General features: G+C 39.6%; 1 protein-coding gene across 1 annotated transcript in view; it reads right to left on the bottom strand.

Moving 5' to 3' along the window:
* ZSWIM6 (zinc finger SWIM-type containing 6) overlaps positions 1-13,586 on the bottom strand; it is a 107,501-nt gene that overhangs the window by 19,960 nt on the left and 73,955 nt on the right. The window contains exons 5-8 of the mRNA XM_072359584.1: positions 5,698-5,877; positions 3,969-4,145; positions 3,517-3,663; positions 147-293 (exon numbers count right to left, since the gene is read on the bottom strand). Coding sequence (XP_072215685.1) covers positions 147-293; positions 3,517-3,663; positions 3,969-4,145; positions 5,698-5,877 — 651 coding nt within the window. The remainder of the gene's footprint in view (positions 1-146; positions 294-3,516; positions 3,664-3,968; positions 4,146-5,697; positions 5,878-13,586) is intronic.

Here is a 13,586-nt window from a genome sequence, read left to right as displayed (position 1 = left end):
CCAATTTCAGTATATTCTCTCCTACACACTTTCTTAGAGAAGGTAAATATGAGTTCTTACACTACATTAATTCAGAAAAGAAAGGTAGAAAAATGCCTCTGGGTACTGAAAACACACAGAAGATAGCTTCCTGTGCACAGCCTTACCCATAAAATCTGAGAATCCATGGAAGCTCTCATCATCCACCCTGCAGGCTTCCATTAGGCTGCTGAAAAGAGTGCCAATGGGATCCAAAGGGTGTCCCACCCAGCCTTCGAGATTCGTTATTGAGGTTACTCCTTTGTGGAGAAGTTCTGTGTTAGAAAAAATTGTGGGAGAAAGGAGGGAAACAGAGCATGTTAGCTGCATAAAACAATTACAGAAGTAAAACTGATCTAAATGCTTTCAGTACAGAGTTCAAAGTATGAACAGTAGTCTCTGTTAAGAAAGAGGAAACGTACCTTCCCAGACAAATCAACTGCTCTACACACATATGCCTTAGAGGAAAAACAGAAAAAGAACAAAGGCCAAACACCCTTTGAGTACTAACAAAGCGCATTTTGGGTCAACAGTTTCAACAGCAGCACTTTTTAAAACTGTCCTCAATAGCAGGAAGTCTTCTGAAAACATCTGCTGATAATCAAAGACATTGACTTTTTTCTTTGTAAAATATCCACACCTGTTTCCCGGTACAAAAGATGTAGTACCATTTTTCACATCTTAAGTGAACATGATGGTGCTAAAACAAATGAAGCACTTTAAAATATGCTCCATTTAAAAATGAAAATAAAAGCTCCATTTAAAAATAAAAAAAATAAAAATCTGAGCTTGTGTGCATCAAAATATTCACTGATGTAAGAAGCTCAGGGTTATAGCTCCTTTAAAAAAAAGAATGAAAAGGTTAAATGAGGTATACAAGAAAAATTCACCCTTTAATTCTGAAACAAGTGAATGTAAGCATTCTAAAATTTTATACATACACAATATTTTGGATGCTTTGTTTTGTATGGGTCACTCATCAGATGGAACATGAAAAAATCCTTTAGCACCATGAATGGAAGGAAGTACTCAGCCCCCATGAAGCTGCATCTCCAGTACTGTGTTCATCTTTGGGCCGCCCGCTACAAGAAATACCCTGGAACATGTCCAGAGATGGACAGTGAAGCTGGTGAGGGGTTTGGAGCACAAGACTTAAGGAGAGCAGCTGAGGGGACCCGGATTGTTTAGTCTGGAGAAGTGAAGGCTAAGGGGAGACCTGATAGATCTCTACAACTGTCCAAAGGGGGGCTGTGGAAAGGTGGAGGCCTTAAGTTGCACCAGGAGAGGTGCAGGCTGAAAAATAGGAAAAGTCTTCTCTGAAAGGGTGGTAAGGCACTGGAAGGGGCTGCCTAGGGAGGTGGTGGAGTTATTATCCCTGGTGGCATTCAAGAAACATGTGGCAATGATAGACATGGTTTAGTGGTTACAGTGGTGATGGGCTGATGGTTATACTAGATAAACTGAGTGGTCTTTTCTGACCTGAATTATTCAGTGGTTTTAAAATGGTGCAGAAGCTGTTATGGGTGTTCTGCTTCTCTTCCTCCACACACTGACCTGCAACTGCCTTTGCTTGCTCTCATTCATGAACTGCCACCTTTCCTTAGTAACCACATGTATTATAACAAAGGTCAGAAAGTCTGCTTCTTATCTATTTAAATGTGTAAGGCTATAAGATGAAACACAGCTACTCTGTTGAACTGACTACTCAAGAGGATGAGGATGGGTTTTGACTGCTTGGTTGTTTAAGAATCAACTGATACAGAATACAAAAACCAATCAAATAAGTTATTGCCTGCTAACAAATAGCATGCACTACAGATGACATGCAGAATTTAGTAGTATTACTGAACAGGATTAATCACACTGACTTCTTATTGACTCACATTTCACCTCACCTATTGTGCCTATTTATGAGGTTCACTTGTGTCACTCCAAACAAAGGCATTAGTTCCACAGACATTTAACTTTAGCCCATGCAAGTGGTTCCATCTATGTCAGATCAGTCACATGAGTAAAAGACAAGTAGAAGCATGTGGTGTTTGCTGGGCTGAAATCTGCAGCTGCAGAATTCATCTGCTTTTATGGATGACCAGAACATACTGCAGTATTAAAAAGAATCCAAATTCCAGACGTATGAAGAAAAAGTACAAAAGCAGCGTGTGACAACACAGAAATGACAAACTGCTTTGTTTCAGGGTAGGATGGACTGCACTTCACACAACCCAACTTTTATTTATTTATTTCTAATACTAGTGGACAGCTATAGACACTGCTCACAGAGAAAAGGAACTTAACAGGACTACTGAATGTCTACATACTCAGCTAGCAACTGGCAATGAGAAAGAGCAGTACGAAGCCCAGCACATTTTCAGCAGACCCTTCACACCTCAGTGATATGTACATGCATACACAATCTCATCCTTCTTCCCCCACCCTGAGAGGCTGGAAAAGATGAAAAGATCTTAAAGGGAATAGACGTTATGGAAAGATGCACTGCATGATAGAAATCACTTGGAAAAATTCTCCTAAGTAATGACACAAGATGCTTTTAAATGTTCTTCAAATCTAGGATCCACAATAGCGTACAAAACAACTAGCTCAGGTACTGTGAAATAGAAATGGAGGCTCACAAGAACTGCCAAACTATTTTTTTTTAATTCAGGTATCTACATTTTCATCATTCAGATTTTTAACTGCCCACTTCTGGGAAAACACCTGCATATACACTGAAAGATATACACATGTCTTCACAGTGGTATTTTAGATTAGATTGTATGAGGATCCAAATAGCTAAGAGCAGCAATTAAGATCTAAGGTCTGAAGCAAGGTGTTTGTGTAGTAGTCATGAATGTTTCCATGTAAAACTATTTTGGATAGCAAGGATCACATGGAACAAAACTTTATCTAAAGAAGGATGTTCATTACAGGGATAATGGTCAGAGGAATGCCATATAAAAAACAGTGTTTCAAAAGCTCATTCCCACCAACATCAATCCAACTTCATTCAGAAACACTAAAATTTAAGATGTTAACTGACTCAAGGAAAAAACGGCCAAATCTGATGAATTCTGTAGTGCAGACTTCGCCTTGGTATAACCCTCAATGTAAGCTTAGGATCTCCCCTCAGAAATGTGCAGCTCAGCTAAGTTGTGTGTCAGAGGAAGAAATAATTTAAAATACCCAACATGTCAAATACAAAGCTCTGCTTGAAAGGCTGTAAGTTACACAGAATTTACACTGTGTAATCAAAACCCCTGACTGGGATACAGACCCAGCTGTATCAGACATACTGCAGTGGTCAGAACCAAGTCCTTGCCCCTACAGAACTTGCACAGAAAGCCTTCAATATCCAGAATATTACATTACCACCACGATAATTTGTAATACAGAGTTTAAGGCACCTCTTTAGCATTATAGCTTCAAAACCAGGTTTCTCATGCAAAGTTCCAGTCCAGTGTTACTGTTTGCATTCTTTGCCATTCTCTTTCCCGCAATTACCTTTCTTCTGAGCCCGGAACACTTCCAGTTGTTTCTGCTGCTGCCTTCTTAGTGTATTAACAATAGCTATTGCTAGCCTCAGTGCTTCTCTTGGGTATCCATGAGATCGTAATGCATCCACCCTTGCACAGGCTGTAGGAACATGTTCTAAAATGGAGAAAATAATTGAGGAATAGCAATGCTTCCATGTCTGCAATGGCCTGTTTGGCTAGGTTAACTCCACAGGGCTTTTCTGTTTGTTTGTTTGTTTTTGTTTTTTGGACTTGTTTTGTTTTGTTTTTTACTATGCAAAAGAGACCTAAAGGACTACTTTTGAGACCAGTGTTTCAAGGGAGCCTCTGTTCTTTTTGCCAGGCTTTCATTCATCTCCCCACCACCCCTCCAAAATAATGCCATAGAAACTAAACAAAAGCGCCAAGTCATGGAAGCGTCTTTCCGGTTCAGCCACTTACCATGCCAGAGGGGCCACCCGTGAGAGTCAAAGAGCGAGTTTTCAGAGTCGTCATGGTAACAGTAGTTGGTGTATAGGTCACTGCTGATAATGTGCTGTAAGTGGCTGTCCTGCCAGTGAAGATCGCACGCCTCAATGGCTCGAGTGAACACCGTCCGATGGGGCCTGTTCGATGAATCTGTCATTTTCACAAGTTCAGAAAGCTACATCAGCTTTTACTCATTCATATGTGAATAAGTCATTCACAGCATTCTTATCTTCTGCCTATTCATAACCCCCAACTGATGCAGCCTGTCTTGCCCCTCTGCAAGGAGCAGACTACAGATGACATTTCACGTCTACTATCAAGCAGGTCAGACCAAGAGCGCACCATTCACATTTGGGAAGTGAACTATGGAACAGCAAGACTACCGCTAAACAGGGCTCTGCAAAGGGAACAGCTGAAGATGAAGGACATTTGACAGCTCTCCTGAAAACAGGCTAGAAAAGTATATGGCACAGCTATTCAGGCATTCACAGCTTTTCCTATTCTCAGGCCTGGAGCTGCTAGGATGAGGGATGGATGAGCAGCACATGAAGGACTTCCAGTTGTTCTCCTTTGAAAGAGACATTAACATTGAGCGCTTGTTCAATTTTTTCCTCATAAGCATACACAAATACTGTAGGTAAAACAAGGCACTGAGGGCAAGAGACTGACATAACCCTTACTGGCTATCTTCCAATGGCAAAAGTGTTGTTAACACAGCTCTGTCTGTGTGTATGTGCAATGCCACGCTGAAGCTGCTACTAGTCTGTTCAGGCTGGACAGAACATCAAGAGATTCAGTAAGCAAAACCAACCTCCATAAGGAGTTTTATGTTGAATGAACTTCTGGCCCAGCCAGCTGTAAGATTTATAAAGGAACTACATGTAAACTATTTTCTTCCAAGAAAAGGAAACAAGGAAAAACCCATCTAAAGCCAACTCTGCCACCTCCCACAACTAATTAATTTTAATTTCATCAAAATTCTATATGAAATATGTACCAAAATACTGAGCATTTTGAGGATTATGAGGTTTTCCTCCCCACTCCCAGAGAAATCTTGCATTTTCCCCAGTTGCTAGCAGAGTAATTATCTTGCTTGAAGAGGACCAGACAAGGCTTCTGTCAGATTCAATAATCGCGTTTTCAGTTACCAAGCATGATATTGAGTGAGAAGCGACACTTCCTCCAAGAAGCCAGAGTGCTGCCTCTGCACCCCACCCCAAACCTGGAAATGCAGACTGCGCAAGAGCACATTCCACAGATAACAGCTTTACTTTCTCACACACTCAAGTTTTAATGCAGCTGCAACAGTTCTCTCTTTTAATAGGTATCAAAGGCTTTGTAACTGCAAACAAAAAATCTAACGCTGGAAGGGATACAAGATTGTAGTCAAGCACAGAAACAACAGGCTTTCACATGACATACTTCAAGGACATCCAGTTTTCATGCAACAAGTATTTAGAAGGACCAAGTGAAACGTTAGAAGACCTAACTAAACACAAATACTTGCTTTGAATATTTTGCAGCCCCAGCACAAAAAACTATCCTTTCTGCAAGGACAATATTAGTGAAAATAAATTTGGCTGGTCAATTTTTAACAGGAAAGTTACTTGTCCCAGGAAAGAGTGCTGAATTCTGCAAGGCTAGAGTACATAAGATAGAGGTTATATTATATGTTGCAGTCAGTGCATATGTTTAGGCTCACCTTGGTTAGCATTTGCACCCTGAGGCAAAGCATTGGTTAAATTGGGCAGCTCGTTTCCATGGTTTCCATCTTCCCAGGGACAAACATCCACACTGTTCCATTTTTTCAGCTGTTTTAGCCAACTGGCCTTCTGCTCCAACTTGCAGTGGGGATTTAAGACTATACACATCCACAGAGCACCTGATTTTAAAAAAATTGCTAAATTATGTTTTCTATTAAAAATGCAGCAGCCATTGACTAATTGCAAACTTCTATACTGTAATACTTTTACTCTCCCCTCAAAGGCTATACTGCTTACTTCCCAGCTATGCCTAGCATCAGGAAGGCTGAATTCCTGATGCAGAACCTGACCCATCTGAGCAGTTGAAAGTCTGTATCAAGCCAAACTTCTATATTAAAAGGTATTTAGCACGTCTTTTGTATTAGAGAATCTAGAGTTCACAATGTATGTATGGGTCGTCAGCCAGCAGTATCAGTCAAAAGCAAACAAGAATTCAGAAGGTTACAGCAGGACGTTATCCAAGTTTTTCTTTTTATTTATTTTCTTTTTATTTTGTATTATTTTATTTTAATCAGAAGTGATTGTTGCTTTCTACAAACTAAAATCTATGTATCTTCCAGCTTCACATTATAGGAACCAAGACAGTGTCTGAGTAAAATACATACTCTGAACATATGCTTCCCAGTAGAAGCACTGCTGAACATACAATACATTTTCCAAATACTTCCATCTCAGAGATCTAGTAAGCACTGGTTTGTGAATTCTAATAGGACCAAGAAATTTTTTTTTGCTGCAATTACTCCAGTAATTTGGATACACTAGAAAATTTGTTTTACATTCTCTCTTCATGGAGCTCTAAAAGAAAGCTAATTTGTGCTGACACTTCACATATACCATCACTTTAGAACTTGCTCCCTGCCTCTATATGACAGGGCAGGCATAAATACATCAGGGCCTTTAGTAATAATTTTCAAATTGAAGGATTTTTCTCTAAATTAGCTGTCTCTTCGTCAGTGTGAACTTTGACAGAAGCATGAAGACACCAGAAAGTGCTATTTAGCAGCAGTTCATTTGCTTATTAAGAACATGCCTTATACACTATAAGGGTTTAAAGAATATTCACAAACTATGGAATCTTCATGGTAGACTGAACAACACAATGCAGGTGGTTCTTCCACGACAATAAGATTTTTACATTCTTGCACTCTTTTGCTAACTAAGAATGCAAAATGGACACCCAGAGCACAGGCCATTACATTACATTCATTCTTAGAGTAGCTCAGCATGTTGGTATGCCACAATACAGGAGCCAGTGGAAACAGAGCCTGATCCTTAAGGTTATAATTCCCCAAATACTCTGACTACCAAGGTCTGGGAACTAATAGCAGAGAAATCCAAACACCAACAAAATAAAATGTTGTAATATGCAGAATTCCGAAGAGATACTTCCCAATGTTAACAACAGTAATGGCAAATTCACATTTTTCTTGTTTTGTTTTGTTGTTTACTTGTCTGAAGTTTGTCATGGGAGGAAGTAAGACATTATTTTTAAGATCTTTTAAAATGAAATCTTATGACTTTGCTTTAGACTCCCTCTTGAACAAGCTTCACTTGATTCTGTAAGCACCAATGCACACCCAGCACTGCCCCATACATAAGGAGCACGTTTTGCAATCTGCAGAACAGAGGATGGGTATGGGCATATTGAAAAGCCTTTCAGAAGAGTTAAGTTGGGCTTCTTTTCTTTTTTTTTTTTTTTTAATATATTCAACATGAAGCACTACTTAAGGACACAGAGGGGACACTGAATCTCAGCATCTTCGTAAAAAAAAAAAACCAAACCCACACACATTCAATACTTTGCAGACAGATTCCTGGTGTGCTCAGACTAAAGCATAAGAAAAGTGGAGTACTGTAACTGGATTTGGGAAGCATTTCAACCATTCAGACAGGCAGAACACACACTACTGATTACACAGCACCCCTACAAAGTGAGTAGCCTTTCACTTTTCCGTACCTCAAGCACCAGTAGAGATGAAGTAACAACTTGCCTTCTCCAGAAGCACTACTGCATGGACAGGAAAGGGAAGAGATAACCAAAAATACCAAAACCCTCTAAAAACTTACTTCATTTAAAAAGGGTAATTACTTTGAGCTTATCTACGCTGTCAGCAGCCCATCTCAGAAACCCAGGCTATTTTTATGCAAATGAAGCACAAGGGAAAGTGTATTTCTAATAAACCAAACACAGACCACTCCAGCTTTCAATAGCACCCAACTTCACACTCCCACTGACATGAGCATGAGCTGTGCATGCATCTGGGCTGGCCAAGGCCTGGCACAGCCCTGCAGGCTGCTCCATCCTGACACCACAGGGAGCATGCAACCAACTCCCTTCCAGAAGAGAAAGGAACAGAAAGAGCCTGGGGCTCAACTCCTGTAATGCTACAAAGGCCACCATCTGGGAGACAGAAGCACAATGCCAGTGACCCTCCTGTCTTCAGCCTCCTGGGGCTTCTGGGTTTTTTGGTTGTTTTTCTTCTTTTTTTTTTCTTCCCCCTAGTGTATACACACTAGTGTTTGCTTGTCTGTACTCTCATTTCTTCCCCATCCTTCTCGTGCCTTCCCCTCTTTACTGACATCTGCTCCATCCTGGCTTCTCCCATTCACTGGTCCTTTTCCTGCTTTCTAGCACTGAGGAGTCTGAGGAAGACATTCACTGCTGCCCAGATTTTACCACACACCAACTGGAAGAAGCCTGGAGGACATTTTTCCCATCTTGCTTCGCTGCTGCTCAGTAGGAGCCCCCCACCCGGAGCTGGTCACTGACCCATAGGCTTACACTGGCCTCAAACAAGAAATCTGCTTTTCTGCCTAATGAATCCCACACTAGGAAACTGTCCATTTCTGGAAAATGCATTCCTGGCACTTTCAAGTTTACCTGTTTGACTAGATGTCACCAATGCCACCTGCAGTATGCACAAATGTCTCATGAAATGAAAAATGATCATGTTTGGGTTTGCACATTCTGCCTTTCTCTCTACCACAGCACTCTCTCCCACCTCCCTTTCCCCAGGGCACCACCTATCTTTTCATATGAGATCTTAGGACCAAACCTAAAGTAGTCCAGGTTCAGATCCCTAGACTACGGACCATGTCTTTCCAAGACAAGATTCCTTGTAGTACAGTGCCAACAGTCATAAATCATGATGCAAAATGTATTTTTCTCCAGTAGGTAACTGGAAAATAAGTCATGCTGTGAGAGCAATTTGGTATTAATTTCACATGTCAATGAATCACAGAACTGTCACATTGCAGGAAAGAATTGTCTGTTTTGGTTCAACAATAATCCTCTTGACCTGGAAACAGCTAGCATTGCCAAACAAACCGTCAGTTCAATTGGATCTCTTTTTGGAAACACACAGTTGTCATTCATCTTTCGCGTGTCTCATACCACAAAAACACATGCTATATTATTGCTGTTTACACAACATATGCCTTCCTTTACATGTATGCAAACATCAGTACTTTGAGTATTCTCTGAATTCATGATGGAGAAAGGACAGCAACCCTTTACACTGAGCAGTATTTGAACATGCAAACTGAAAAAATTGAATAAGTACTGAGTCAAAACATCTAAAAATGAGTGTTGCAATAATTACACATCCTGCATAAGTGTGTATTCATGAAGTTAAAGGTAGTTTGAGGAATACATATACAGTCTCCTTATAAATATATAATCTCCCTAGAGACAGAGCATTGCTCTGTTTTCAGAAATCTCATCATATTTTATTCTTAGTCTAAAACTAAAAACCCCCATCTTTCCAAGTTGGTAGCATTTTATCATTTCAAAGGAAATGGAGCAAGGTAATCAAGATCATTCCCCTCGTGCAAACTACAGATCAGCTTCAGGACTTGCTGCACACTTGCCCTGCTTGAAATTCATCAATTCAGTTACAAAAACACCATTTTCCAGCATTGGGAGTGCCAGAACAGACACAATAATAGGAGATGGAACCTATGACCCCTTTATAATGCAAGTATTAGCAAAGGATTTAAAAGTGGTTTACATCAGGTTTTTAAACACATACACACTTTCAGTGGGACAGCCACTTGGAAGCCTCAAATAAGATAGCAAATGGTATTTATTGCTTCTCAAAAAGAAGGACAGGTGCCCTCAGGATGACTGGTAAAGCCACCTCCCTCCTCCTGGCAAGGAGATATCTCCATTAGAACAAAGCACGATCAGGAGTCTCGCTAGAGAACACTCCAATTAGACAGCTGCTTTTATGACAGAGTGAAGATAGGCAAAGCACTTCAGAGCTGTGCTGTCCTCGATAAGAATCCCAAGGAAAAGTACTTGCAGTGTTCAGCTGGGTCCAACTTGCAATTTTATTCATAAAAACAATCCCTTAATGCACTGCAGTCTCTATATGCAGCCTTCAGAAAAGAAAAGAAAAGAAAAAAAAAAAAAGGCTTGCTGTGGGTGCTGTATTTCTTGGAGAACAGAATGTTTCATTTTGCTCTAATTCATTCTGTTACTGAATTAAACTTTGATGTATTGGTCTTGACAAGTGCTTCATGCTGATTGTATTGTGTATGATAGTATAATCACTCCCCATGTATTTCACACAAGCTGGCTGATTAATGCAGTAGATTACCTGCAGCATGGATGACAAGAGGGAATCACTGCACTACCCTGCACACTGAACTCCAAATGTGCATTAGAGGGAGTGTAGGAATACTGGGACAAAAATAAAATAAAATACAATTAGTTCCTTAAGTTTTCCTCTTGGTGCATACCTCTGCTCCAAGGGTTAAAATCACACATATATAAAATGGAGATTTGCATTCTGAAATTGTATTCTAAACTATCTTCAACTACATGCTCTGATCTGTGTTTGTCAAGTAATAACCACCGCAGTCGTCCCTAGCACAATGGAAACAGGAACTAACCTGAGTACTTGTCATCTCACATTAGCCCTTCAATGTGGATGGCTTTTTTGTTGTTGTTGTTTCAAACTGCCATAATAGATATTCATCCATTTGTCCAAATGGTTACAAAGAAGAGCTGAAATTTGCTTCACACTCTAATATCCTTAAGAAAGCATCTGGGTATCTGTCACGTGTCCATTACATGCCCGTTGAGGCACTGATAGTACCCCATATTGATCAACTTCTCTAATACTGACAAAACATTCACTTGCTCACAAACCGTCATTTGATGTTAAAAGTATTGCTAAGATTAGCACAAATAGCACAAATATACTGTTTCATGTACATCTTGGAAAGGTACTCTGCATTCTTTTTCAATAGTTAATAATATTTACAACCAGGTGGTGAACAAAAGCACTACTGTCCAAAGCAGCAGCTGGCTATTTTACCAGATATTTAATGGGTAATTCATTCTCAGCAGTCATCTTATTTTCAGAGACTGACAATTTTCAGAAGAAAAGCTGATGCATCTACTAACTATAAAAGCATTATCCTATCTTCATTTAAATTGATGAATGAATTTCTCTCATACAAAATTGTGAAGCTCGAGAGGAACAAGATAACCATAAAAGAAAGGGAGGGAAATACCTTTCATTCTTCAAAAAAAGTACAGACGGTCTATCACATAGTGGGAAAGGTCACAAAATAAATATGATTACTGTTACTGTGCATACAGAACCGAAATAGCCAACTATAAGTGGCGAGAAGAATACATTCTGACAATCTAGTCTGAATTCTTTCACAGTCTAACATTTCCTGGCTTATTTTCAGCTTCCATATCAAAAGTGATAGCTTTTACAAAGGAACGTATTTCAACTTAAAAATTTTCCAGTACAAGAATGTAGCACAGTTACTGGTGAGCTGCTCCACTGCAGGGTACTCTCACTTGAATTCTGACATAGTATTAAACTTGTCCAGCTTCACTGAAAATTTCCACCTACCTTTATTTTTTAAGTGTCTTTTTAGGTCTCTTTATATCCTTTCTCTTGTTTTGACAGACATGAGATAACTAAGTTTGTTTTATTTCTCACTTTAAATGACCTTCCAGTTTTCCAGATATCTTCCTGGTATCCATTCAAAAGAAAACTGGAAAATAACACTTTTAGACTGCTGGACTGCAGTAAGCTCTGAAAAGTTAGCAAAGACTCCTTCAATCCATAGATCTACTACTCCCCCCCCCCCCCCCATCTCTCATATTTACCATAAGTCGTAGCAGAAAATTATTTGACTGCTTAATACTACAGAGGTATGAAAAATAAAGAGAAAAGGAGGGGAAAAAATGCCAACACATGTTTTAGATCATAGTACAACTCTGATGTTTATCTGAAAGTCACAATTTCATATTTAGGGCAGCAGTGTGTTTCTTTTTTCTTCCTTTTTTTTTTTTTTTTTTTTTTTTAATGAATATTTCAAGTAAATCAGTTCAGCAGCTTAGGAATAAAAGCTTTAAAAATTGCTTTAAAGTGGGTACTTGAAGAAATCTGGCTTCTAATGCAAAGAAGTGCTTTCCATCCAACTCAACTACATGGAAACCCCAAATTTGTGTGCATTAAAAATAAAACCTTAAAGCTATGCTTGCACACTTTTATTACTTTTAGCATTCTACCTCAAATCAGTAAATGCAGCTTTAGCACAGGAAAAAATACTCTCTTTGAAAACAGCTCCCACCTGCTGTCATGCTGCAGCCTCATGGATGCTACAGCCACATAATACACCCTCAGTTTTAATACCATTATGACAGAAGACAATCTTCTACTGTTGATAATGAAGGAGGAAGGAAATCACCTCAGAAGAGGTGGACAGAACTCATCTCTGGTGGCCTGGCTTCGTTCACCAGGGAAATGAAGGTGACAGCAACAACTGAGACACTCTAGGGCCAAGACAGCAATTTCTCTAAGTTGTCATCTATAACTCAGGCTGTAGATCAGCAGAACTGTCTTGTGCTGATAACTCAGAAGTACTGTTAATTTAGTGCCTCCAGTAGCGTAAATCATTTCAAAGTGCTGACATATATTAACAGCTTTTTCTGTGAAAGAGCAACGCAACCTTATGTGCATGAACTGAAGGCACATATTTTCTAACTATATAGCAGTCGCACCATGGCAGCTAAGGCTAAAAAAGATCGAGAGGGATCAAAGGATTATCAGTTGAGCAAGGACAACCTATCGGATGCTATTCAGATGTAGACACAAATATCTATGACATCACTCCACCCAGAAGCCTCACAACTGAGCAAAGCACAAGGCACCCCACCACCTCTGAAACACAGGCGTAGCAATAGCTTTCACTTCAAGGCCAAAAATGTGATACATGAAATTGATTTACCTAAACTAGGAAATTTTAAGATTACCTTAACTTCCAAAAGTGCAGGAATCATGTAAACACTGACATACACCTGACAGTAAAAGCTGAAAATTACAGTCATCCATATCACTTCAGAAACACCAAAAATTACAAGGAAAAGTCCATATTTCTGCTGCATAGTTGATACTACACCAGGAATGCACAAAGTATGAAGCTTAGGAAAAAACAGATCAACTTTGGTGATTCCTTTTATGGCAGCCCCAAAGTAGCCATCAAATCTAGCCATCTAGAAGGAATTTCTCTAGTGGCATACTGGCAACAATTCCAACTGCTTTTGTCCCTTTCTCCCCTCTCCCTTAAGTGCTAAGCAGAGATAATCTGTTTACAACAGCTGGCACGTCTCATTGTTACAAGTTTGTCTGTCTCTCTAATTGCAAAGGGAAGGAATACCTCAGATAGAAATATAGATTGAGAATAGCTCCATTTAGGGTTGAAAGAATGTAACTTGCTATTTCTAGAGATAAATATAAGCCTATATCGGAAAATTTGGAGTGGTTTTCAAATCAAAAAGCATTATTTAACTCAGTCA

Source organism: Excalfactoria chinensis, chromosome Z (genome assembly GCF_039878825.1).
Source record: "Excalfactoria chinensis isolate bCotChi1 chromosome Z, bCotChi1.hap2, whole genome shotgun sequence".
In the NCBI taxonomy this organism is placed as follows: domain Eukaryota; kingdom Metazoa; phylum Chordata; class Aves; order Galliformes; family Phasianidae; genus Excalfactoria; species Excalfactoria chinensis.
The sequence above is the reverse complement of the archived record's forward strand: the minus strand, read 5'-3'. Positions and strand labels throughout refer to the sequence as shown.